At 34.0% G+C, this 27,177-nt stretch overlaps 4 protein-coding genes across 4 annotated transcripts in view; 2 read left to right on the top strand and 2 right to left on the bottom strand.

The window, feature by feature from the left end:
- The first annotated feature begins 2,800 nt into the window (after positions 1-2,800).
- LOC111706059 (xanthine dehydrogenase) lies at positions 2,801-11,521 on the top strand. The gene is made up of 20 exons (XM_023478814.1): positions 2,801-2,904; positions 3,819-3,957; positions 4,469-4,539; positions 5,031-5,114; positions 5,611-5,700; positions 5,987-6,126; positions 6,293-6,538; positions 6,601-7,432; positions 7,486-7,767; positions 7,837-8,318; positions 8,378-8,561; positions 8,638-9,063; positions 9,130-9,297; positions 9,505-9,633; positions 9,693-9,826; positions 9,903-10,050; positions 10,156-10,266; positions 10,327-10,423; positions 10,606-10,713; positions 11,208-11,521. The coding sequence occupies exons 1-20, from the start codon at positions 2,848-2,850 to the stop codon at positions 11,273-11,275; spliced, it is 3,996 nt and encodes a 1,331-aa protein (XP_023334582.1). The 5' UTR covers positions 2,801-2,847; the 3' UTR covers positions 11,276-11,521.
- A 1,606-nt stretch (positions 11,522-13,127) lies between these two features.
- Positions 13,128-21,467, bottom strand: LOC111706060 (zinc finger protein 431). Its single transcript, XM_023478815.1, has 7 exons — positions 21,332-21,467; positions 20,598-20,756; positions 19,281-20,272; positions 17,467-18,054; positions 16,540-16,672; positions 16,144-16,348; positions 13,128-14,455 (listed from the first exon to the last, which is right to left on the bottom strand). The coding sequence occupies exons 1-3, from the start codon at positions 21,453-21,455 to the stop codon at positions 19,458-19,460; spliced, it is 1,098 nt and encodes a 365-aa protein (XP_023334583.1). The 5' UTR covers positions 21,456-21,467; the 3' UTR covers positions 13,128-14,455; positions 16,144-16,348; positions 16,540-16,672; positions 17,467-18,054; positions 19,281-19,457.
- On the bottom strand, positions 21,460-23,732 carry LOC111706061 (transcriptional repressor CTCF). Its single transcript, XM_023478816.1, has 2 exons — positions 23,596-23,732; positions 21,460-23,307 (listed from the first exon to the last, which is right to left on the bottom strand). The coding sequence occupies exon 2, from the start codon at positions 23,255-23,257 to the stop codon at positions 22,403-22,405; it is 855 nt and encodes a 284-aa protein (XP_023334584.1). The 5' UTR covers positions 23,258-23,307; positions 23,596-23,732; the 3' UTR covers positions 21,460-22,402.
- Positions 23,733-26,029: 2,297 nt separating this feature from the next.
- Positions 26,030-27,177, top strand: part of LOC111706063 (proteasome subunit beta type-6-like) — a 4,088-nt gene continuing 2,940 nt past the window's right edge. Inside the window, exons 1-2 of the mRNA XM_023478818.1 lie at positions 26,030-26,222; positions 26,760-26,872. Of these exons, the coding sequence (XP_023334586.1) occupies positions 26,127-26,222; positions 26,760-26,872 (209 nt within the window). The 5' untranslated portion in view covers positions 26,030-26,126. The remainder of the gene's footprint in view (positions 26,223-26,759; positions 26,873-27,177) is intronic.

Genomic DNA, 27,177 nt, shown 5'->3' with positions numbered 1-27,177 from the left:
TTTTGAAATCCCAAGACTGGTAGTTTTCGGTTTTTACTGTGATACAATAAAACCCTTAATAACGAATACATCGGAAGAATTTATCAAATGTCGTCTTGACAATTTTTTAATGAGTTTTATACTATATTACGTAAATTTCAGTATTTGCGAAAATAAATAAATAGCCATGAATTTGCGGGAACAGTTTTAAAGAGTTCCATATTATCATTTAATTAAAAAACTAAATATCTGCAACATTCCATTATCAAAAAGTGAAGAATGCGACATTTTATGAATTCTTTCGATGTATTCGTTATTTAGGGTTTCACTGTATTAAATTATTTTTACGAAATAATATCGCCTGGAACAAAGACAATATAGAAGTTTTCTTTTAATTCCGATATGTTTATTGCAGGACACCCTGCAGCATTATAACTAAATTAATTAAGCCCTGTTTGTATTGTTGTACACTGCACAACCTTGTATTTAAATTAAACAAAAAACAAAAAATTTTTAATATCTTTGTTTATTCTTTTCTAGAGATAACCCTGTCCTGTGTTAGTTAATATAGTTATAAAGAGTACGGACTGAGATCTTAGGGAACACTGCTTTTACAAGATTTATTTATAACATTTGATTTATAATTATGCTTTTATCACGTTATGTTGAGAACATGAAAATGCTAGCCTTAGAGGGCGCTTCGCGCCTATCTTCTAAATTAATTGTGAACATGGGCTCTTTGTGTACATCGTAAAACAAAACAAAATTAATTCGGGGATTTTCAAAATTTTCAAAAATTTTATAAGATAGAATTTTGATGGAGACAAATATTTGAAATTTTGATCATTCATAAACCTTCCCGGTGGTCACGTGATGTCCAACAAAAAATTTGGGCCCGATCAGTTCAGCCGTTTTGACGTTTATTGGATACAAACAAACAAACACCCAAACAGACAGACAAGCCAAATTTATATACAGATGTGCCCTTGATATTTTTATTTTCTACAACTCCAGCAATCAAAAAACAATGTTGATACATTTTATTTTAAAAACACAGGCTTTTTCGTTATTTAAAGCTTAGTTAGTTGCAAAATTCTCTTTTTTCTAAGCTATATCTATAATAAAAAATTGTAAATGTAAAAACTATGTTTATTTTATCAGAATTTTCATTAGTTCTCTTTAAAATAGTAATAAACCAAAAGTAGATATTCTTAAACATACCGATGTGAGACCTTTCAGAAAGTAGGAAAGATTCTGCAAAAAGGTTGCCAAACCAAACAGAATTTTTATTTTGTACCCAGTAAACTATTTAATCATGTTGAAATTTTTCGAAAAAAGGTTTTTGGTGAATGTAAAAGCCAAATATTTTTTATTGGAGACCAAAATGCGGGGCGTGGAGACAGAATGGCGGAGGCTCGGAGATGTAGCGAAAGGCACAGAGTCGGTTTCACGGCGCCTGGAGGTCATTCTGCAAATCTGGCGGCTCGGATGTCATTTTTACGGGGCTCATGGCGCCTCTATACCCCCTCCCACTTTAAACATCTGTATCTACAGGGTGTCCCACATCATATTAGACCGAGAACGGGTCTAAATTACGATTTTCGGGACTAATTAGAAAATTTCATTAGAATGAATCATTTTGAAAAATAACATGAGTCTTATATAAGACTTTTTCTGTGGAAAATGATAAGTTTTTCGAGTATTAAGGGTTTATTTTGGTGTTAAAGATTGGAGGCAATCTAATATGATATGGGACGCTCTGTAATATATATAAGTTTTTTACTTGTTGAGTTTCATTTACATTTTTCTTGCCCCCCCCCCCCCCTGCTATATGTCTAGTTGTTCGCCTGGCTTGATCTCCATCTTTTGTTGATCTGAAGATTAATTAAATCTTAATTCGATATCCCACATGATCACATGATAATTTGTAATCGTACTTAAAGAAAGCTAAATTAACTAAATTAAAAATATGGAAAGGTTTAGTTTTTAAAGATCCTTAAAGTAAAAGTGCCCGTAGCAAACAAATTTCACTAGAAGTGGATCATTCCTTAGGCGTACTATCCCATTTGTCCTTATATAGTCTGTACTCTGTACATGTACTGTATAGCTTGCTCTAGCTGATTTAAGTCGGTCATGGTACTTGAAATGAACCGGAGATTACAGTGGCAGTGGGTATTGAGCTCAAACGATCGGGATTATGAGTGCTCAACACAAGAGTTTCCAGTTCTTGTTATTTACCAAGTTTTGCTGAACCCTATTAATACATACGTAAATATAACTTCAAGATAAGGCGAATTTAAGATAGTTCTCCACCTGCAGTGACGGGAGGTAGGTCAGATTTATTATTTAAAGGGACTCGTTCATTATATTTTTAGTGACCCACAATTTCATGAATTACACATGTCTGATTCACAATGAAATCGTTTTAACTTTTGTCTGGGTAACAATGAGGAAATTTATCTACAAAGTTTGATATTTTTCAATTTGTCGTTTCAGTAGACAAGTGGCTAGAAGATTTGTATTATCGATCTATATTTATATTCAAAGAAAGGTTTAAAGGATACCCTTATGAATCCGGCATGGACATTTTTAAATGGAGTGTTACATGAAACAACGTATTCAATCCATTTAAGATTTAGAGACACATTTTAAAAATTGATTAAACTTCGGATATAAAACTATCATTTTATTACACAAAGGATGTATTTTGCGGCATATCATAGTTGGAGTCCAAATAACTAATTCTTAAAACAAATTGAGAAACTTAAGCCTTAAGATTTATTGGAACAAAGGAACTTTAGATCATTCTAGAAAATAAACAATTGATCAAGGAACTGTAGAATTATTTTAACTCTCAGGAACGTGAAGATGCATTTAAGGAGAACAGCCGCAAGGCCTGATGTCCAATCCAATTCAGCTCCTCAGGGATTAAATAAATAAACATTAAGTAGAAATCTAGTCCGAGCCCTCCTCAAAAATAACCGTAAAAGGACGGAAATTTATGATAAATTCAACACTTGTTGGGCAAAGTTCCGTTAAAAATTTCAAAAATTTCAAAAATTAACGGAAGAGTCCGTAACGAATTTTTAAATTGTTAACGAAACAAAAATTAACGGTTAAAAAAGTTAACTAAAAAGCTAAAAAAGGCAAATTTCGTTATTTTCCAAATTAAATTGCATGAAATAAATTTTTTTTTTGTACATTTCAGATTGTTGAAAATTTTCCATGAACGCTGTTAATAAAATTGAGATCTAATATTAGCTAACGGTAATTAAAAAAAAACGGAAAATGCCGTTAATGGAAAGAACGTCCCGTTCTTACCTTTGAAATTAACGGCCAACTGAAATTTTATCTTTTAACAGTTGGAACTAACCGTTAACAAAACGGCAAACGGCTATAAAAATTTGGAACGTGCCCCGCCTTACTTGATCTTGTCACTCTAATCACTAATGTCCAAAGATTTTAAAATACAAATATATCAGTCAGCACAACCAAAAACTGTATGTACTGTACTATACTAAACTTTTCTTTGCTCTTCATAAACATGCTCCACTGAAATTAATTTACTGTACTGTACTGTACTGTACTGTACTGTACTGTACTGTACTGTACTGTACTGTACTGTACTGTACTGTACTGCACTGCACTGCACTGCACTGCATGTACTGTACTGTACTGTACTGTACTGTACTGTACTGTACCATACTGTACTGTACTGTACTGTACTGTACTGTACTGCACTGCACTGCACTGCACTGCACTGCACTGCACTGCACTGCACTGCACTGCACTGAACTGTGATATACTATATAAATGATATTTATTCACTGGTGTCGAAGGTCGAGAAAGTAAATATGTCGATAAGTACTCCTAGTACTACAAGTACTCCTAGTACTACAAGTACTTCTAGTACTCCAAAGACTGGACTCATTTCGGAAATATCTTTTCTTCTGAATGGAGTAAAATGCACTGTTTCAGGTATAGAATGTCTAGATATCTATATTTTATCAATATTTAGAACTGTATAAAACAATAAATTGAAATCAATTTTGCATATTATACAACAAATCTTAGATTATACTTAATTATACATTCTATAATTATTGTAACTAATTTTATATTCATTATCATCATTATTGTTATTATTATTAGTATTAGCAGTATTTGTAATATTGTTATCATTATTATTGTTATTCTTGCCTTTCTTGTTTCTTAATACTTTTTAATTTTTTTATTTCTTAAGATAACAGTAAGAACCAAAGAACTATGGAATAAAAGGGCGGCATTGAAGTAATCTTTAAGTGTAATGGATGTTGTCACAACTAGTTTACTTATTAAATATCTCATTTAGTAAAATGGGTCTGTTCTGAACATTGCATAATAACTGCTTTGACTCATGTTATTCGGACAATTTTATTCTCAAATTCGTCTTCCTATTTCATAGTTCTGTTCCATAAAATAAAGAATAAAAAGACTGAAACTATTTAAGCTGGAGAACAAGGTCCTTCAGTAACCCTGGCTAAATATATAAGAGAGGTTGCGCTACTCACGGGAACAAAGGTAGACCACGCCAAACTAATCAAATTTTAGTATGTTCGTGTACAACTTAAACTCGAAACAAACTTGATCTAAGCATGCCTTGGTTGTATCAGCATGTATGCCAAACTTTCTAGATCTCTGTATGTCCTGGCTATATCGGAAAACATGCTGTTTAGGCATATCAAATATGAAAAGATACATGATATATTTGATATGCTGTTTAGGCATATCAAATATGAAAAGATACATAATATTTGATATGCTGTTTAGTCATATCAATTATGAAAAGATACAGGATATTTGATATGTTGTTCAGGCATTTCAATAATAGATATATGATATTTGATATGGTGTTTGGGCTATCATATATGAAATGATACAGGATATATCTTTGTGTTTTTTTGGCATACCAAATATGAATGAAACGTTGTTTAGGCATATCAAATATGAAATGATATGTTGTTTCGGCATATCAAAAATGAAATGATAGAGAATATATATATTGTTGATAGGTATCTTGTAATGAGGGAGGGTGTGGTGCCTGCATAGTTACAGTTAAAAAGCATGACCAAGATACACCAAGATCTCTGAACTCAGTGAGTGAAATTATCAAAATTAATTTAAAGAAAAACAATTTTAAAAGAACGTAATTGCAAGTGTGCCTCCATTCTTCAAATTACATGATCAAATCACAGCCTTTTCGAGAGGAAGTGCTGCGAAATATAAAAGAGAGTTTAAAATGAACAATGTTGAATCTGTTAAAATATGAACATTTGAACAATGAGCAGTTTTTGACATGATATAGTAACAAAAAAAATCTATTTTTAAAATGTATTTTTTTGTTAATGTGTCTACATATCATCTTTTTAATGTCTCAAAATTTTAAAAAAAACGCTTATTTCGCAGCAAAAGTTTAATAACTGACAATTAAGCGATTTTTGGTTGGATATAAGTGATTTTTTGTTGCTTATTTGGCAGCCATCTAAATGTTGCTGCCGAATAAAAAAAATTTGATTTTGAAATTTAGTAATAATAATAACACCCTATCTGTACAGAGAAAGAGGAAGTTTTTTATTAGTATCGTTTTTTTAGTGTTTGACTCCAGTGTTGTCCTGTGATGGTTGGGCAATTACAACTGTAGAAGGACTCGGAGATAAGTCTAATGGATATCATCCTATACAAGTAAAACTTTAATTTTATGGACCCTAATTATGTAAACGAAAAAGACAAAAAAAAATTGTTTTGATACCTGTTTTAACATCAGAACTGTAGCAAGAAAGAATTAAGCTCACTCCTAAGTTAGTTTTACCTGACAGAGAGTTTAACTCGAGTCCTTTCTTTTATCCTTATGTCATTGGGCAAAGTTCAAAGATTGGACCATTGAGAGGTCAGAATTCCTTACATTTGAGCAACAAGAGAATTAAACTTCCTAAATAGAAACTTATCTACTTTTTTCATAAACGTTCAGTCCAAGTTGGCAGCTGAAGGTGGAAGTCAATGTGGGTATTGCTCCCCTGGAATGGTGATGCAAATGCATGCCTGGATTTCAGAACATCCAAACCCAACCAAACTGGAGATAGATAACATTCTAGACGGAAATATCTGTAGGTAAATTGAAACATTTTATTGTAATTTAGAAAGTATCATTACAAATTTAACCAAAGATTTTAATTTACTTTCTTTATATTCATTTTTAGAATGAGTGTTTAGTAAATATTTTGTCCTTTAGTGGTCCATTGAGTTTGCATTATTTGATCATTTATCATAATTGCAGGTGTACCGGGTACAGGCCAATACTTGATGCCTTTAAGTCCTTTGCAGACAATGTAACAGATATTGAAGAATTGAAAATCTGCAAGAATACTGGGAAAGCTTGTCCAGGAATGGGATCTTGTGGGACAATTACTCCATCCTGTCATGGCAAATCAAAACTGAATGAATCTTTTGAGTGGTACACCCCAACTAAAGTATCGGAACTGCTTGAAATTATCAAGGGTTTGCCCCAGAATGCAAAATACAGGTACATACCATATTGAACATTTTGTCTTTCTTTGAACTATGTTACAAAGGTTTATATTCTAGAATTGTTTCTGGAAATACTGGAACTGGTGTTTTCAAAAATGATGGACCCTACACTGTCTTCATAGATGTTAACAAGATTGCAGAGCTTCATGAAACAAGCTTGGATGCTGAGGTAGTTCTTGGGGCTAACGTAAAGATCACTGATGCCATCAATCTTCTTGCTACCACCAATAATGAAGTTTGGCAAGGAGTGGCAAGCCATCTGAAGAAGATTGCTAGTTATGGTATAAGGAACCAAGGATCTCTGGCAGGAAACCTTATGATGAAGAATGCTCATAATGATTTTCCGTCAGATGTCTTCCTTTCTTTAGAAACATCAGGAGCTATGCTAGAAATTGTGAATTCAGATGGCCAACTAACATCAATTGCTGTTGGAGAATTACCAATGTTTGAAATGACTAATAAGGTTTTGGTGAGAATTAGAATCCCACTTGGGGCAAAATCAAACAAAAAAAATAATTTGAACAAGCTTTGGTTGCAAGCAGAGCCTACCAATAAGAGAGCAGGTCAAGAATGGAAGTATAGGTCATACAAGATAATGCCAAGAAGCTCTAATGCACATGCCTATGTGAATGCTGGATTTTTGGCTCTTGTTGATACTTCTGACAACTTTAAAATCATTTCCAAGCCAAGGATAGTTTTCGGAGGGATCAATCCAGGCTTTGTTCATGCCAACGCTACAGAAGAGTTTCTTATTGGAAGAAACATGAATGATCATGACATGTTCATGGAGGCTCTGTCAATCCTTGCTGCAGAACTTGCTCCTGATGATGAACCTGTGCTAGCAAGTGCTCTTTACAGGAAACAGTTAGCCATGGGATTATTCTACAAAGTAAGAATAAACCAAAATATTGAAAACAGAATTACATTTTAATTTTTTTTTAGTTTTACCTCTATGTCTTGGGAAACACTGCATCAGCTGCAGTACAATCTGCAGCTGCAGACCTAGACCGAGGACTGTCTTCCAGTTCTCAGTCTTGGGAAACAGATGAGAGCCAATGGCCAATATCCCAGCCAGTAGAAAAAACAGAGGCTAAGGTTCAGTGCTCTGGAGAAGCTGTTTATGTCAATGATATTACTGCCTCCAATGGAGAAGTACATGCTGCTTTTGTTTTGTCTGGTCATGCAAACTGCACCATAAGTGCTGTAAATGCTGATGCTGCTTTAGTAAGTTTGTTTTATTACTTTACATAAATCTAACGAAGTTCAGATGCATACAATATTTGTTGTCTGTAGGCAATGCCAGGAGTAATTGCCTATCTGGATGCCAATGATATCCCTGGTATCAATGACTGGAAAACAGGTCCAACTCCAGAACCAGTATTTTGTGCAGGAAAAAGTGAGTATGCAGGGCAAGCAGTTGGCCTCATAGTTGCCGAGACAAGAGAAATTGCTGTGGAGGCTGCTAAGAAAGTAGAAATTACCTACGGCAACCTTGGAGAAGTTGTAACTGATACAGAAAAAGCAATGGAAAACTCAGAGAATGTATTAGCATTGGGACCCCCAGTCTCATATGGAGATGTTTCAACTGCAATGGCTGCTGCAGACTCTGTTATATCAGGAAGATTTCGAATGGGATCTCAATATCACTTTCATATGGAAACCCATGTTTGTATTGTGACTCCTACCGAGGATGGATTTGATGTTGAAATACCCTCTCAGGATATCAATCAAACTGCGATAGCTGTTGCAAAAGTAATGAAGACAACAGTAAACAGGTTGGTCAAAATGGTCTGAAAATATTCTTTGAATAAAAATACAAGCTTTTATATTTCAGCATTAATATATCAGTAAAAAGACTTGGAGGAGCATATGGAGGCAAAATCTTTCTACAAAACTCTTGTGCTACTGCTGCAGCAGTTGCAGCTAACAAGCTCAGAAGACCTGTCAGGCTTTGGCTGAACCTGGAGGATAATATGAAGATGCTTGGAAAAAGAAATCCATATGTTTTTGACTATAAGGTCTATCTTTGTAATTTATTTAAGTAAATATCATTCTTTCTTTTTTTGTAGGGTATTTATTGCCTTTAATTTTTAGATTGGATTTGACAGCAGTAGGAAGATAGTTGCAGTTGAAAGTGACATCTACTCTGATGGTGGTTGGAATTTTAATGCTTGTGACAGCCCATTTGCAATTTTCTTTGGTCAAAGTTGCTACCACATTCCTGCTTTGAAGTTCTCAGCATTTGGAGTGAAAACCCATACTCAATCCCACACAGCAATGCGAGCTCCAGCCATGTGCAATGGTCATGCTATGCTTGAACACATGATGGAGCATGCTGCTGCAGAGCTCAATGTTAGTCCACTAGAGTTGAGGATGAACAATGTTATGGTTCAAGGTTCTCCTGTAATACCACCACCAAACACACTAGATGTTCCCTGTCCAATCAAAGACATAGTTGATCAGATTAAGGTCAGCTCTGACTATGATCAAAGAATTCAAGCAGCATCTTCCTTCAATGAGGTAACAGACTTTGACTGTTTCTGATCTTTTCCCCCCCAAAAAAAGTTTTTTTCACTCTTAATTTAGGCAAACAAGTGGAAGAAGAGGGGGATATCAGTTGTTCCTATGAGGTATGGGCATGAAATGAAGGGATGGGGAATCAAGTATCACTGTCTTGTGTCCGTGTTTGCTGATGATGGAACAATTTCTGTTACTCATGGTGGAATAGAAATGGGTCAAGGACTTAATACAAAGGCAAGATAAACTTAAATCTAAAATTGAATTTCAGAAAATGTTTTCACATTTTCTAATACTGACATTACAACATAAACTGAAAACTAAGCCATGTCCTACACAAATCTGAACAAAATCATAGGAAGTTAGGAACTTCAACGATTACAAAGCAATTAGACAGTCAGATGAGACAAATATTTTGATAATGTATTAATTGTAATTATCAAGGTTCACCAAGTGGTTGCAAAAGAGCTTGGTGTTGACATGAGCATCATCAAAATCAAACCTACGATGAATGTTACCAATCCCAATGGTTCCACAACAGGAGGCAGTGTTGGATCTGAGATGAATTGCGCTGTAAGTACAAGATTGTTTTATTTATTATTGAAACTGATCATTTTGACTTTTGATTGTAGGCTGCTATTAATGCTTGTGCTATCCTCAACAACAATTTAGCCCCAGTGAAGGAGAAACTGGGTCTCAATGCATCATGGCAAGAAATAGTTGCTGAAGCTAACAGGAGTAACATTGACCTCTGCGGCAGAGTCATGTAATCATTCTTAATTATTCTTTGTAACCAAAATATTCACAAGTTGGGTCTTAAGAACTTAATATTTTTAATTAAGGTTTTCTCCTGACAATGATGCCAAGGTTAAGGGGTACAGTATCTGGGGTTGTGCTGTTACAGAAGTTGAGGTGGATATTCTTACTGGAGAGATGTTCATTGTCAGAGCAGATATCATTGAAGATGCAGGTCTCTCTACTTCCCCACAGGTAAAATATAGCTTTCTTCAGAGTCAAACCTTAGTGAAACATAAAAAATGTATCTCTGTAATTTACAATATGTATATAATAATGCTTTGTTATGGCATAAATTAGGTAGATATTGGACAAGTAGAGGGAGCATTTTCCATGGGATTGGGCTTGTGGACATCTGAAGAGTTGAAGTTTGATCCTGTGACTGGAGAACTGTTGACCAAGAATACTTGGGTAGGTTTACTAATAGTTATTTAGTATCAATAAACTAAATTTTCTGTATTATCTTTTCAGGAGTACAAGCCCCCAGCAGCTAAGGATATCCCTCAAGACTTTAGAGTAACACTGCTGAAGAATTCTCGAAACCCCCTTGGAATATTATCCTCCAAAGGTATAAGCTGATGTGGGTTTCTTAAAACATTATGCGGAAGTGGGGAAAGAATATTTTTATGGTGATTTTGGCAACAAACTTTAAAACATGATAGGAAACACACACTCAAGAATTCAAGGTTTTATTTACTTTTTGATTTTCATATGAATCATTCCAATCTGGATAAACACAAATTATTTTAGCAACTGGAGAGCCTGCTCTCTTGATGTCAGTGAGTGTTCTGTTTGCAATCAAGGATGCACTAAACCACAGCAGAAAGGAAGCTGGCCTTAGCGGATGGTGGAAGTTGGGTAAACTGTTTTTACAAAAAGTGTTCATCAATGTTAATTTAACCTAACCTTGTCAGAAACACATCTAAAATAGATAACATTGCCTGAAACCTTAATCTCATAACAAAATTCGGAAGATACTGTTGTCTTTCTGATCATTTCTCCATTGCTTCTTGAATGCAAGAAATGTGCAAGTCACTTAAGCAGAGAAACTGCAAATGAAAATAAACTGTTTTAAAAAGAGAAAAAATGAAAATCTAATTCATTATTGATTATTGGCCAGACAAATTTTTTAAGGGTACTATTGTAAATTGGGCATTACCATCTTTGAATGCAGGGTTAATTGAAATTACGCTTACAGTTCCTTTAAATTAGCAACTAGTTAAAAACTAAAGGCAACATGACATACCTGTCTGTATAGCTGCAGCCAATTTAAAGCTATCCCAGGATTTCTCTTTTCAATTAGTACCATAGAAAAATGTACTGATAATGTTTGCTCATGAATACTAATTCAGATGGCCCGGCAACTGTGGAGAAGATACATCAACATGCTGGGGTTAGCCCAGACCAGTTTATATTCTAGGGAACAGTTCTTTGATTTCATCAAGCAGAGGCCAGATTTAATAAATTTCAGCTATAATATAGAGACGGTTCTGTTCCGTATTTAGAATTAGTGATTCAGACGTTGTTAGGGTTTTCAGAGAGCATAACGTTTCGCAAAAATAAATGAAGCAAAATTTCACCAAAATGTTTTTCGTAAAAATATTTTCGCAAAATACGAAAATTGGAAAATGATTTTGTTAAATGCGAAAATTTCTCCAAAATGTGGAAATAATTTCTCTAAATACAAAAATTTTGTGAAAACCATGAGTTTTATAGGTGCAACAATTTATTGCTCAAAAGAACTTGTTGAATTCTCTGCTCTGATAGCTCGATATTTGATTTTTATTATGTCATATAAATAATTTCTCTTCCTTTACTTTTATAAATGTTTCCAACTATTTGGTATTTTTCGCGAAATTTTCGTTTATTATTTAATTTCCATTTTTCGCAAAAATTTGGCATTAAATTTTGCAAAATTTTCACATTTTTTTCGGAAAATTTTGTATTTTCCCATTTTCTAGTTCGTGAAAATTTCGCACTTTTTTTGCGAAACAGATTGAAGCAAAATTTCTTGTGAAAAGCGAAAAATTTCGCATTTTTCCCGAGGAAACGAAACGCGAAAATGATTTTTCCTTTTAGCTAGAAACCCTAGACGTTGTCCATATGCCCAACTGCAGGTCAGCAATACAGAGAAGTTGTTGAATCGGCAGTAGGTATAGTTCAGCGACCTAGCTCAAAATTAGTAATTTATTAAATTCGGTCCCTCACCTAATTTTATCCTGATTGAAGTTGTGATTAGAACAATATTTATTCAAACAATATTCAAGAAATATATATTTAACCATCTTACTTGCATACTGCATTGGCGATGAGTGACTTTAATAACATATGTAATTTGTGATTTCAATATAGTTGTAAAATAGGGGATAGGATAGGATTAACAGGAGGCAAAAATGTTTTTCATAGATCCTCAACAGGGTATCAATTCTTTACCTCAAATGTGTTAGGACTGTTGAATGGTGTTAGGTACTTTCCCAAAGGTCCCGAGTTGCAATTTCCCAATGGTATTTTCCCAAGTGGCAACTCCCCAAATGTTCAATTTCCCAAAAGGCAACTTCCAAACTCTGTCCTAGCCGGAGCACTCGGCCCCTAGCCTTTTCTAGCCGCAGTGTGCTAGGGAGGAGAACAAGTATACAAAAAAGACTATCAAAACAAAGTTAGATTTTGATGAAACTTGAACCAAAGTATTACATATATATAACCTTATACCAATAAACTGTTCGTCATGTTAACATCATGGTTCAGCTTATATAGGATTATATTCAAAAGTGCTGAAAAATATATACTCACACTTTATATGTATGTTACTCCTTTATGTTTCATTTCAATATTTGTCTTCAGACTTCCTGCTCACATTCATTGCAAGTGTAGAGATAAACTCACACTGCTCGCATGGATATCTTTTTCCTTCATGTTTACTTGTGTTCCTTCAGATACCCTGCAGTAGTGGCAGCGTGTTTACACTGCTCACATGAATATCTAGCACTTTCATGATAAGTTTTTAATGGGACTTCAGATTACCTGCGGTAGTGACAGTGTGATCACACTGATCTATGGATATCTCACTCCTTTATGTTTACTGTTGATGTGTTTCTACAGATACCTTGCAGTAATGGCAGAGTGTTCACACTGTTTATTTTCATTGACTGTTGAGACCTCCTAGCCTGCTTGGCAGTGTGATAACTCTGATATATCTGACACCGTCACGCTATTTTTGATGTGTTTCTTCAGATTACCTGCTTGCAGGAATTATTCCATTTTTTCTTTCTTCCTTTTTTTTAACAGATAAGCTAGTTCCACTGGCAAATTTTCACTTTCTGAACTAGGATGTTCTGATGAGGTTAACTTCAATTTAGATCTCCATAATCTCTGCATGTGTTATGTGATCTTTAAATACCTCTTGATTATTTCACTCTTTGGTAGATCCCTGATTATTTACCCTTCTGTGGGTTTCTTTTTTCTTTTCTTCTTCAGGATTTGATCTCTATCTCAATTTTCTCCAGTTTTACAAATGTGAAATGATGATTCTTGACTTTGCCAGGGTTTGATAAGCATTAGCTTTGTTTCATTGATTCCAAGTAATCACAAAACCTCTCTTTGTCTATCTTTCTGACGGTTTGGCTCAAGTAGGCTGCAGGTTTTGCTGAAGTCATAGTGTAAAGGTGGGTGTATGCAGCGCAGGCAGATCTCTTCAATCTCTTCATTCAACCTTGAAAACACATTCACTTTTTCTTGTTTCTTTTTATTTCATTTTCGTTTTTCTTGAGTAAAGGCATGGAACTTGGATGTGATGGATTCGTTTAAATGTATTGATTTCCCTTGGAATGACCGGTTTCAAACTACTCTCACTTTAATTTACTGTGTTTTCTTTAATTCTTTATTCAGATGATGTTACTTTTTGTAGGAGAGTTTGGATGTTTAACTGAAATAGATTGAAGTATTATAGCAACAATATAACATTGATAAGAACAATTTTTATAATGATTTCATATAATTACTTACACGAATGTCATCTATTAAGAAAGAAATCAAAGTAAGTTTACATCAGCGTCCATGGTTGGTTTAAGCCTTACTGAAGCTATACTCAAGATCCAGGCATACATACGTGCGTGCTCGCAGCAATTGTACATATTATATATAGTAAAATGGGAATAGATCAAATGCCTAATTTCAAAACAACCAAATTTATTTACAACATAATCACATTTCCCACAAGGATTCATTTTTCAATTGATTTTAGATCTACTTTTGTAGTCAGTCCTAGAAATAATTTTCATCATCGGCTTGTAGACAGGTGAATGCTATACATTACATCTTAGCTCTAATTTGAATCAAGAAACTAGTAAGTTTAGGATCAAAAGACTCAGGCAGAGAAACTTTTTCAACAGCTTCAGTTCAAAAGTAGTTAAAATGGTCATCCTAGGTTGATGCAGCGTTAGAAAGAGAAATAGGATTATTTGATGTTTATACAATTGCCAACAAGATGGAAATAAAATAAAATGAAGATAAGAGTTAAACACCAAAAAAATCCAAATAGAGCTTTTCCAAAAACAAATATTTCTATGTATCCTGCAAGACTGTCACCACCGGAGCAACACAACTAAACATCCTATAGTCAATCATTTGCTTTGCATTTTAAATCCGGATAAATTTCAGAAATTTTGAAATTATTTTCATCAAAAAAAAAACCCTTTCCATTTTTCCTCTCTGATTACTCAATTTTGGGTCTCTTAAGTTCAGAGAAAAGAGGATCTTCTTCGCTCTTGAAAAGTTGAAGAGAAATAATAACACAACAATCTCAAGTATCTTAAATTAATTAATTAAATTTAAAATTTGTTTTGTGAAAAAAACAAATTTGCTGATTATAGGCTTGAAGTCTTTAATAACATTTCTTTCGCTATTTTCCCAAAGAAATAATTCTTTAGAGGATAGATTTAAAAAGAAAATTTCATTAATTTACATTTAAAAAAGAAATTCATTGTATAAAGATAAAGGTGTTAACTGCTTATTCGTGGGTCGCTAATACAGTATTCATACAAGATGCAGTTTACATTAATAAAAATAATAACATATGCATTATGGAGTTTACTGCATACTGCATTCCAATAATCCAACGAGATGTATTAATTTTCTGATTTAATCTATTTTTATTCTAAATTGATATTGAAAAGTACCGTGGATTTGCATGACATGATAATCATCTATGTAATAAAACAAGACATTTATATATATGTTCCCAATATCCGGCCAAACGGCTGGACCGAATGGGCTGATTTTTTTTAGTAAACTCATGGGTAGTCTTGGGGTGATAAAGGCTAAAAAATTCAAAGTCTTTGTTTTTTTTCAATTTTTTTTTCAAAATTCCACGAGCAACGCCGGGCACTTCAGCTAGTAGTTAATAATCATGCTAAATCATTGAAAAATATATCAAATAATCTACTTAACTGTATAAGAAAAAGTATGATTAGTTTATATTTACATTCTAGGTCTATATTTGGCTTGTCTATAATTGATTGTTAGGTTGTTTGTATAAATAAACATAATAAACATATTACTTTCTCTCAAAAAATTTTTACAGTACTGCGCAACAATGTACTTTCGTAAATAGTAACTCTTTGAAGAAATAGGGATTAATGAATTTAATCTTCATAATTTCACAGAACATTTGTCATCCACATGTTTCCTCTCATGAAACGTCTTTTCAGGTGGCATGCCTTAGATGCAACATATTCACACTCAGTACAAGGATGTTTCACGCCTTCATGAATATTGAATACTCTCTATGCGTGTTCTTAGATCTCCTTTATGAGTTGCAACACAGTCACACTTAGAACATGGATATTTTACTCCTACATCTACTTCTAATATAAACCTTCAACATATTTGCGAGAGTCGCAACATAATCACATTGCTGACCAGGATATATTACTTGTTTGTGTTTACTTTCTATGTGAAACTTCAGGTTATTTGCTGTAGTAGCAGTATAATCACATTCAGAACAAGGATATCTCACTCCTTCATGTTTACGTTTAACAAGTCGCCAAAGATTACTGTTGTTGCAATATACTCACAATCAGAGCATGGATATCTAACTCCTTCGTGCTTATCTTTAATTTGTGATTTCGGATCTCCTTTCTGAGATGCAGTTACTGACATTGAGAACATGGATATCTAACTCCTTCATGTTTATTTCTGACATGAAAAATCAGTGCATCTGCTTGTATTGCAAAATATTCACATTTAGAACAAGGATATTTGATTCCTTAATGTTTACTTTTTACATGATACCTGAGAGAACTAGCCATGGTTGTAGAAAACTCACACGCAGAGCATTGATGTCTTACTCCGCGGTGAACACTATCGGCGTGAATCTTCAAGTAATTTCCTCGACTTGCAACATACTCAAACTTATTACAAAGATGTCTTCCTTTACTTGTCTTCATTCTCTTTGGTTCAGATTGTTAAGGATCAAATCCATGATCCAATTTTTCTCCTGAATAGTTAAAGATTAAATATTATTTACTTAATTTAAATAACAAATTTGACTTGTCCTAAACCCTAGACTTTATATATTAAACTGCAATACTTAGTCTGTGTAGTTTATTTTTGGTTTGTCTGTATGTCTGTTTGTATCCGATAAATGCCCAACGGCCAAGCCAATTAGACCAAAATATTTTGTTTTACCTCACATTAACTCATGTTATACTGTTGTACCTCACATGAAATAACATGCTTTCCTCTAAGTTAGAAGTTGGACAAACTTCTACTCCTTTTATTTCTGTCTGTTCCATAATTGCTTCTACTCTTCAGTTTCCATCTGAAATATACGAATATGTTTATGTAAGATCTTATTTACCGTTTCGCTTAAAAAGTAAGTATCAAAAGATAGTAAAAACTAGGTTTTTTCATCGATGCTGCTGTCAGGGATGTATATTTTTAAGAATTACCCGGGGGGGGGGGATGGAATAATTTTTAAAAATCTGGAGAAAAAAAATGAAAAATTGGACATAAATAGGTAAGAATTTTCCTTCTTTTTTCATACATCTTATCCTAAACTATATTCATTTTCCGCTGAAGATCACTAATTTTCCACAATTCCGCCAATAAAACCCATTTTTTTGTGCTCCACGCAAACATTTAAATCATCAGGAGAAAAAAAAAATGTTCTATAGAAAGGGGCGGGAGGATGATTTTTCAGAAAAATATACACCCTGTGCTGCTTATTCAGATCAATGAAAAAAAATGTTGATAATGTTGAGGAACAAAATGGGAAACTATCCGATTCATATTAAATGCTCTACAGATGTTTAATTTTGGAGTGTCTATTTAAACTTCTGTTTGTAGTTGCGACATAATCACATTTAGAACAAGGATATTTTACTCCTTTATGTTTACTGTCAACATGAACCTTCAGATAACTTGCTGCAGTTGAAGAAAACCCACATTCAGAACAAAGATATTTCACCCCTTCATGGTTACGTTCAACATAAATTTTAAGATCACATTCATTACTTGCAGCATAATCACATTTAGAACAAGGATATTTGACTCCATCATGTTTACGTTTAACGTGCACCTTTAGATGACTTGATGTAGTTCCAATAAACTTACATTTAGAGCAAGGAAATCCCAGACCTTCATGTTTACTTTTAACGTGTTTCTTCAGGGCACCTGATTGAGATGCAGAGAACTCACACTGAGTACATGGATATCTTAATCCATGTTGCTTTAGATTTCCTGCTGTTGTTGAAGTATACTTTCAATGAAAGCACGGATATCTAATACCTCTGTGAATACTTTCAATGTGAACCTTCAAATAGCTTTCTTGAGTGGCTACAAAATCACATTCAGAACATGGATATCTTACTCCAATGTGTACATTTTTAACATGAATCCTCAGATTTCCTGCTGAAGTTGCAGCGTATGCACAAGAAGAGCAAGGAAACCTTATTGCTTCATGCTCATTTTCACCGTGTTGCTTCAAATGAACATTTGAAGTTGCAACATGATCACATTCAGAGCATAGATGTCTAGTTCCTCCATGTTTATTTTTAATGTGTATCTTTAGATGAGCTGCTGATGTTGCGGAATACTTACATTTAGAGCATGGATGTCTTACTCCTTCGTGTTTACTTTCAACATGAATTCTTAGGAAACTTGGTCGAGTTGCAACATACTCACAATCCTTTCTACTTTCTCCTAAATAGTTCTAGATTATTACGATTTGACCTAAAGAAATCCTAAAGCATTAATATTAGGGTTCAAAATTTTATGTTAACTAGCTGAATTGCCCAGCGTGGCCCGTTGAATTTTAGAATAACTTTTTAAAAAATTATTTAAAAATTCTATTTAAAAATATATATATATATTTAGCCTATGATACCCCTCCGGTACCAATGAGTTCCCTTAATATTTTATAGCCCATTTGGTCCAGTCGCTTGGCAAGCTATAGCTTAAAGTTAAAAATACTGGTCAAAAAAAGAGTTCGCGAAACTTTTTTTCTCTCAAAATCAAAAGTTCAGAAAAGCAAAAATGTGGATATATATTATTTCTATCATTAAATCTAGAATTATGTTAAGACTGAATTACAGAATCACAGAGAATTTGCCAAATTGTAATAAGAAAATTCGCAATTTCAAGTTCTCGTCTAATTTTTAAGGAAAAGTTCTTTAAATCCTCTAGTTCCTTTCTTCTTAGTATATTCTAAAATTACAAACATATGTTGTCCAGCTGAAAACTGAGTCATTGAAAAATAACTTTTCTATAAAAATTAGACCAAAACTGAAAATTGCCAATTTTCTTCAGACAATTTGCAAATTTTCTGTTATTCTGTAACTAAATATTTACAAAATTTTAGAATTTGATAGAAATAGTATATATACACATGTTTGCTTTTCGTAACTTTAAATTTTGAGAGAGAAAAGTGTCGCGGATTTTTTTTGGGCCATTGGATTACCAAAAAAATTTCAATTTTGCACCAGACGCCACTAATCGCATTTTTTTACTAACCCTGAGATGGAATTTAAAGAATTTGAGCCGCTGTTTTAATCCACCAAAATCCTCCAAAACCCAGTTTAAATTCAGCGCCGGCTTAAATCTTGAAACATTTGATACAATTTTTATCTTGATGTTCTCTCCCGGTACATAAACTGTACAAGTATCTTCTTAACTGGAACATAAAATAACTTGATCCTTGATGGAACCTGTTTCTTTTTCAATTATTCTAAATGTATTTCATGTTTAAAACTTTCAGAGATTCCATATATTAAATTTATATTAATCCGTGAAAAATATTGATTAGAAATCTAAATTTCGAAAATAATTTAAAGCGTAAAGTTGCAGAAATCAAATTTACATCTTTAAAGCGAATATAAAACAAATAAATTTTTGCACAAAACAATTGTATTTATTTACATAAATTCTACCTTTCATTCCAGCATTTTCCATTTTTACATCTTACTCCTTCATATCCCGAATACACGCTACCACTAAATGAGAGGGTTGACAAATATCTTCTTATTATATCTTTTTTTCTTCCATAATAATTTCTACTTTCCTATCTTAAATCTGAAATATTAAAATATGTTAATTTGATGTAATCTTTATTTTCTCTGATGTTTACGTTGATAGTGTCTTTTCAGACATATTTTTAAAGATGCGACATATGTACACTCGGAACAAGGATATTTCACTCCCTTATGTTTACCATCCACATGGATTTTCAGATAACTTGTTGTAGTTGCAACAAACCCACAATCAGAACAAAGATATCTAACCCCTTCATGCTTAGTTTCAACATGTCTTCTAAGATCGCGTTTAAAATTTGCAGCAAAATTACATTTGGTGCATGGATATTTCACACCTAGTCCTTCATGTTTATTCTTAACGTGCCTTTTAAGATCAGTTGATGTAGTTCCACTAAACTCGCACTGAGAACAAGGAAATCTGACTCCTTCGTGTTTACTTTTAACGTGTATCTTCAGGGCACCTCGTGAAGAGGCAGATAATTCACACTGAGTGCACGGATATTTTACTTTTTCTCTTTCATGTTTATATTTCATATGAGTCTTCAGATTACTCAAGCTAGTTGCAGCATACTCACAATAAGAACAGGGATGTCTTATTCCATCATGTATATTTTCAACATGAACCTTTAAATTGCTAGCTTGAGTGCCAACAAACTCACATTTAGAACAGGGGTATCTAACTCCAATATGTATACTCTCAAAATGTTTTCTTAAATTCCCTGCTAACGTTGCTGCATATTCACAACGAGAGCAAGGAAACCTTATCACTCCATTAATTTTAACGGGTTGCGACTGATAAACTTCTTCAAGTACGTCATAGTCCATTTTACTGCAGCTGATTCTCCTTGATTCTGATTGCAAAGGATCAAATCCGAGATCCAACTTTTCTTCTGAAAGAAGAATCTTTATGTATACTTTGTTTGTTTGTCTGTATGTTTCTTTGTTTGTCTATATTGAAATAACGTCAAAACTGCTTAACCAATCGGGCCCAAACTGTTTGTGGGAACTCACAAGACCCCAGGAAAGGTACACATACCTTCCATCTTGATGACCTCTCATTGTACGTAAACAGTACACCTACCATCCATCTTGATGTCATCTTCCCGTACATAAATTGTAACCTACCTTCCATCTTGATGTCCTCTCCCTGTACATAAATTGTACACTTACCTTCCATCTTGATGTCCTCTCCCTGTACATAAACTGTACACCTACCTTCCATCTTAATATCCTCTCCCAGTACATAAACTGTACAAGTATCTTGTAAAGAAGAATATGGAGGAGTTCCTTTCTTGATGGAGACAGCTTCAGTTTCTTTGGTCCTCTCAAATTCTTTTAGTTGTCTTTTAAGTGTTCTATTTTTAAAAATCCCGCCTGAAACTATTATCTCATTATTTACTTTAGAATATTAATATATTTGCAGGAGAAGCTTTGCTCACTAACAGGGGCGGAAAAAGGCTTACTATGGGTGAGCCTACCGAAAATTTTCTCTTCATTTTCCTAGCTCCCCCCAATAAGGCTCAATGTTGAGTCTTGTTCTCACAAAAACCTGGAATGCGCCAATTCCTGTCATGAAAATCCGCCAAATAGAATATTAAACCGGTTTTTTAAACTCAATTCTGTGGAAATTAAGATGCAGATTAAATTTGAAAGCTCAAACCGTAAATAAGGCCCCACAAAAGCTTAGACCCGATCCGTATTTTCCCGAGTTTTTTTAAATCACGGGCTCTGGTCACATATATTATATATAAAAATTAAACAAATTAAACACAATTTACTAATTACTGTTTAAAAATAGGACATTGCTTTGGGAAAATGCATTTATATATGTCATAGGGAAATATCAATGTCAAAAGATTTTGAGAAAAATAAACATCAGCCGCCAATTTAGTTTAACAAATTCTGAACCCTTGGAATGAATGTGAAACATTCCTGTATACAAACTTTACCTTTAATTGGTGTATTTTTTATCTCAACATCTTCTTGCATATCCCCAAGATGTGTTTCCTCTAAACTGTAGGAAGGACAAAATTCGTCCTCAATCAAAAGTTCTTTCTTTCTATTCTCTGCCATTCTATCTGAAATATAGAAATATATTGAAACGAAAATTTTAAATGTAACTTATAAAAAGTAATTAAATTATCAGGCATAACTTTGTTAATGACGGAACTACTCTCTCATAGTCAAATTGATAATAGGAACAACTCCCATATTTACGTTAATTTTCTAAGGTGTAATTAAACGTACTTGTATGAATTACTCTTTACTCTTTATTTTTGCTACTAGCACATTTATATATAAACGTTGCTTGTCTGTCTGTTTTTTTTGTAACCGACATACGTAAACACAGCTGAACCGATTGGGCCCAAATTTTGTGTTTTTCCTCACATGACCCCAGAGAAGGTTTAAGGATTATCAAAACTGGGAAAAAATTTATGGAAAATAGATGGGATTATTTCTGAAAATGCGCCAATTCGAAAAGAAAAATTCGCCAAAATTTGAAAATTATTTTAAATTGCCGACTTTCAGAGCAAGCGATAAGAGCTAAAATATATTACAGGAAGCGCCTCAAAAGCCTTGTAATGATATATTATAACGTGATGAATGAGTCGAAGGAGAAGCAGTACTTCTAAGGATCTACTGCTTGAGGATTTATATTATCCTGGAATTCATCCTTTGAATTTTGATTTGAATGACGATATTGATCACGTTACAAGTTGTATTATGGGGGGGGGGGGGGAGTCACAGCAATTTCTCGTCCGTTCCACAGACTTCTCATTCTCTCGTTCAAGCCACCTGAAGATTCTGGCCTTTATTATCATGTTTTTAAAGTGTCAAATTCTCGGAGGAAAAATATATTTTTTTAATCTGAGTTTTAATACGAATTAATTTGAATATTGGTCAATAATTTTTGCCTTCCAAATGCTTACTTTTTTTAAATATCACATTTACTAAGGCATTGACGAACAAGAATGCCAAGGAACCAAAATTATGAAAAACTCTCTGTTTTCAGGAGCTTTTTACACATGCTTCCTGTTAAAATGTTTCTTTAAGTCACTTTCTGTAGCAGCAGTATACTCACATTTGGAGCAAGGATAGCTGACTCCATCATGCATGTTTTTGGTATGAATCTTCAGTTTTCCTGCAGAGGATGCGTTATAATCACAGTAAGAACAGGGATATCTTACTTCATCATGTTTACTTTCAACGTGTCTCTTCAAAGACCCTGCGGTGGTTGCAATATAATCACATTTAGAACACGGATATCTCACTTTTTCATGCTTAATTTTAACATGAATTTTCAAAGCACTTTTTGTGGTTGCTGCATACTCACATTCAGAGCAAGGAAACCTCACTCCTTCATGCTTACTTTGATCATGTCTCTTCAGACTCCTTGCTGAAGTTGCAGTATAATTACATTTAGAGCAAGGGTATCTTATTCCTTGGTGTTTATTTCCAATATGAATCGTTAAATCTCCTACTGTAGTTGCAGCATAATCACAATGGCAACAGGGATATCTCAATCCTATATGCTTACTTTCAATATGTCTCTTTAGAGACCCTGCTGTAGTTGCAACATACTCACATTCCGAACATGGATATCTTACTTCATCATGCTTATTATCTACATGACTTTTAAGAGCACATTTAGTATTTCCGATATACTCGCATTTTGAACAGGGATATCGCAATCTTTCATGTCTGTTTTCCACATGAACTTTCAAAGCACGTTTTGTAGTTGCAGAATACTCACATTTAGGACAAGGATATCTCACTCCCTCATGCTTATATTCAATGTGAATTTTTAAATCACTTCCTCTAGTTGCAACATACTCACACTTGCTACAGGAATATCCATCTTCACTCTTCTTCATTCTTTTTGGTTCCGGTTGGAGGGGATCAAATCCATATTCCAAACTTTCATCTAAAAAATTTTAAATTAATGCTATTAGGTGAAGCGGCCCACTTTCCAGTTAACAATATGGCTTTTTGTTTCTGATATATCTTCAAACCTTGCTTTACGGGAAATTCAAAAGCAATAAAATAAATTTCACGGATATACCTTTTCTTTGACAGATTTCCGAAGAATGGGGAAATGAAAATTTTAGAAATTCTATATTGAGATTTGAGGGAAAAAAGAGAAAAAATGGATTTTAATGGATATCATTCCTTCAAGTTTTGATATCATAATTTACCCACCAAAATGTTTCACCTTTATTTTCTATATTTGCATCTTCTCTTTGCACATCAACTGTAACTATTTCTTCAGAACTAAAAGATAAAAAAAATTCTTCCTTTTCGAAAGCTTCTTCTTTGATCTCTTCTTTAAATTCTTCCTTAATAATTAATTCTTCTTTCATATTTTCTGCCATTGTATCTGAATATAAAAATATTTTTCTGTTAATTAGCAATATGTATAACAACGCGACGTTGCGACTATAAGATGATGTATTAAATCTGCCCACGGCGCACGCATGTTGTGTTCTGAATTCATTTATACACTATCTTAAACATATACTTTCTGGTAATTTCCTACAGAACGTTTTTGGACTTTACCTTAAAATAAATTTTTGTGTTGAAAATTGTTGATATCAGGGTCAGAAAAAAAAATAATTACAAGGATTGAGCCTCTTTTAAAATATTTAAATATAATTATATAAATCTTCATTGTATTTAGGCGATACAACATCGAGATAATTTGAATTTAAGATTTATGAGATCAGAACTGAAAACTTATGAATGGTGGATATCGAGATCAATGCTTGATCTCGTCTTTTTCTTAATCTCCAGATTAAATAATGCTTGTTCTCCTCTTGTTATTAATCTCCAGATTAATCGGGATTAAGGATATCCCATTCTAAAGTTTTCAGCTCAGAGCTGAAAACTTTAGAATGGCGGATATCGAGATTAGTGCTTGATCCTCTCTTTTTCTTAATCTCCAGATTAAATAATGCTTTTTCTTCTTATGTTATTAATCTCCAGATTAATTAACCGATCGGGATTAAGGATATTCCATTCAAAGTTTTCAGCTCAGAGCTGTGAACTTTAGAATATTGGATATCAGGATTAATTAATGCTTGATCCACTCTTTTTCTAAATCTCCAGATTAATATTGCTTGTTTTCCTCATGAATTTAATCTCCAGATTTATTAATTAATTAACAGATCAGGATTAAGGATATCATATTCTAAGTTTTCAGCTCTGAGCTGATTTCTTGTTTACATTCAGAAAACCGAGCGCGGTAGCCGCGGAAATTTTGGTGCTGTTACATCGTCTATACGCAACATTCTCTCTACTGAACTTCTGACGTACTATTGGACCTACGCCAGCTGTTTATTTTTGTATTATTTAAGGGTTAGGTTAGGTTATGATAAAGGAAAATTTCTGGGCCACTGCTGCTGCTAGGACAGGATAGGATGCCGAGCGCCCCCGCTAGGACAGGCTAGGGGGCTGGGCGCTGCGGCCACAAGTCCATTAAGCAGCTGTAAAACCATGTGCTATTAGGTCGGACGTGTATAGTATAGCGGATTTGGTGTAGGTTAGAAGTGGAGTAAAGCGGATTTGCATAGGTCGAAAAATACACCACCTTACACCATTATACAGAGCGTCCCCTGGGCCACTGCTGCTGCTAGGACAGGATAGGATGCCGAGCGCCCCCGCCAGGACAGGCTAGGGGGCTGGGCGCTGCGGCCACAAGTCCATTAAGCAGCTGTAAAACCATGTGCTATTAGGTCGGACGTGTATAATATAGCGGATTTGGTGTAGGTTAGAAGTGGAGTAAAGCGGATATGCATAGGTCGAAAAATACACCACCTTACACCATTATACAGAGCGTCCCATAGCCTACGGCATCTTAAAAACGATGACCAAAAAGTAATGTCACGCCAAAGACAGAAAAAAAAACAATATTAAAAAATTTAAAATATTAGTTTGCATAAATGAATTCACTTTAAGTTCTTAAATGTATCATTAAAGGGGAAAACGCAATGAGAGTTTTTTTCTTAAATGTCGTCTCTCCTTCAGCCTATCAAATTTATAACGAAGACGATATCGTAAATTCGAAATACCGCAAATCAATATTTAGCCGGTGAGTGAAGTGAATCTCATAATATTTTTGGCCAGTCACTCAAATTGGGGGGGGGGTCCAAAAATCGTTCACTAGGACAGACCCAACTTACGAGAGTAAATAAGACCACTCTTTGATAATTTCGGAGAGAACATTTTTGCCAGGTTCTGCACAAAACCTGTCTGCTTTACTTAATGTCCATTTGGGGTAAATCACGAGTTTTACTTTTTTCTCTAAATATAAAGTCTCTCAACGTGAATCAAATTATTCATTGAAAAAAGAAAACTTTTTCATAATGTTTCCTTACATGGAAACCCCTAAAATCAGGTGTTAAAATTTGTTTCGACTTCCTTTATTTTCGCCGATGGGAACTATTGATGGGGGCGGGGACAATTAGCTAGGACTGAAGCCATCATTGAATTTTGAAGCTGGATATCGAAATCAACCATAATGTTTTAATTCAAAGTTTTAGAGCAGCTTCATCATGTTCAAAGTTGAAATAAAAACCACTTATGATCGTTAAATAGATGTCCCGATTTTTATCGGCGCCACTATAGAATTATTCATATTATGTTTTTCTTTTATTAAAGATTTGTTTTTAGTTAAGTACTGGAACAACCCTGGTCGCTGTTGAATTCGACGGAGGTGTTGTTATCGGAGCTGACAGTCGAACCTCTATGGGAACCTGGGTCGCTAACCGTGTGACAGACAAGTTGACCCCTGTCACAGACTCCATCTTCTGCTGTCGGTCAGGTTCAGCTGCTGATACTCAGGTAATGTGCGGGTCAACTTCTAAGGGGGGGCATCCTTTTTGTTAGATATTTGTATAATTAAATATCTTTATTATGTTTTAAATACTAATAAATACAAATAGTCTTTAATTTATACCAATTCTTCACCTCACCTCGGTTCATCCTGTTCGACGCTCATTTGGATACAAATGTAAAGACGGATCACGAACAAGCAAACATTTCATGTTTGAGTAAAGCAAAGAAAGATAGGTTTAATCATTTCATGTAGTTTTCTGATAACCAATTGATCTAACACACAGGGCTGTATATTTTTCAGAATTTTTGATGGTTTGGAGGAAAAATAGAAAAATTAGACATTAACAGCCAAAGTTTTTTTCATACTATTTGACACTTTCTACCCAAAACTTTATTTATTTTTTTCAAAAAATTATACTTTCTCTAATTTAGCGAATAAAACCCTAAAGCATATATAACTTCCAAATTTAGTTTTATTTCTCAAAAAGGAGGGGGAATGAGGCGAGAACATATTCACCACCTGCTAAATCTTGTTGTATTCAGGCAGTGACAGATGTTGTAAAATATAAGCTTGGGTTTGCTGAGATTGAGCAGGGTAGACCTGCAACCGTCAAGGACGCTGCCATGGCCTTCAAGGAGATCTGCTACGAATACAGGTTTTAGTTGAACTTGAAGGGACCGTTAAACGTAATGTTCAGTGAGTCTCCATGGATTGAATGTAATATTCACAAAGGTACCCTTATAAGATTTGTCTGATCAAGTTGGCATCATATTTACATGTATTTATGAACTGTTGTTGTTTCCAAACAAAAGCCCATTTTCTCATTAGAAACAATGAAAAAGAAAAAAAAGCTTAAGTAAATCGACGTAATACTTCAAAATATTGATCAGATAAAGGTTTCAAGGGTGTCCTAGTCCTCCCCCCCTTAAAATTACAACCAGAGGATGCGTTATAATCACA

Source organism: Eurytemora carolleeae, unplaced genomic scaffold, assembly GCF_000591075.1.
Source record: "Eurytemora carolleeae unplaced genomic scaffold, Eaff_2.0 scaffold584, whole genome shotgun sequence".
NCBI lineage: Eukaryota > Metazoa > Arthropoda > Copepoda > Calanoida > Temoridae > Eurytemora > Eurytemora carolleeae.
The sequence above is the reverse complement of the archived record's forward strand: the minus strand, read 5'-3'. Positions and strand labels throughout refer to the sequence as shown.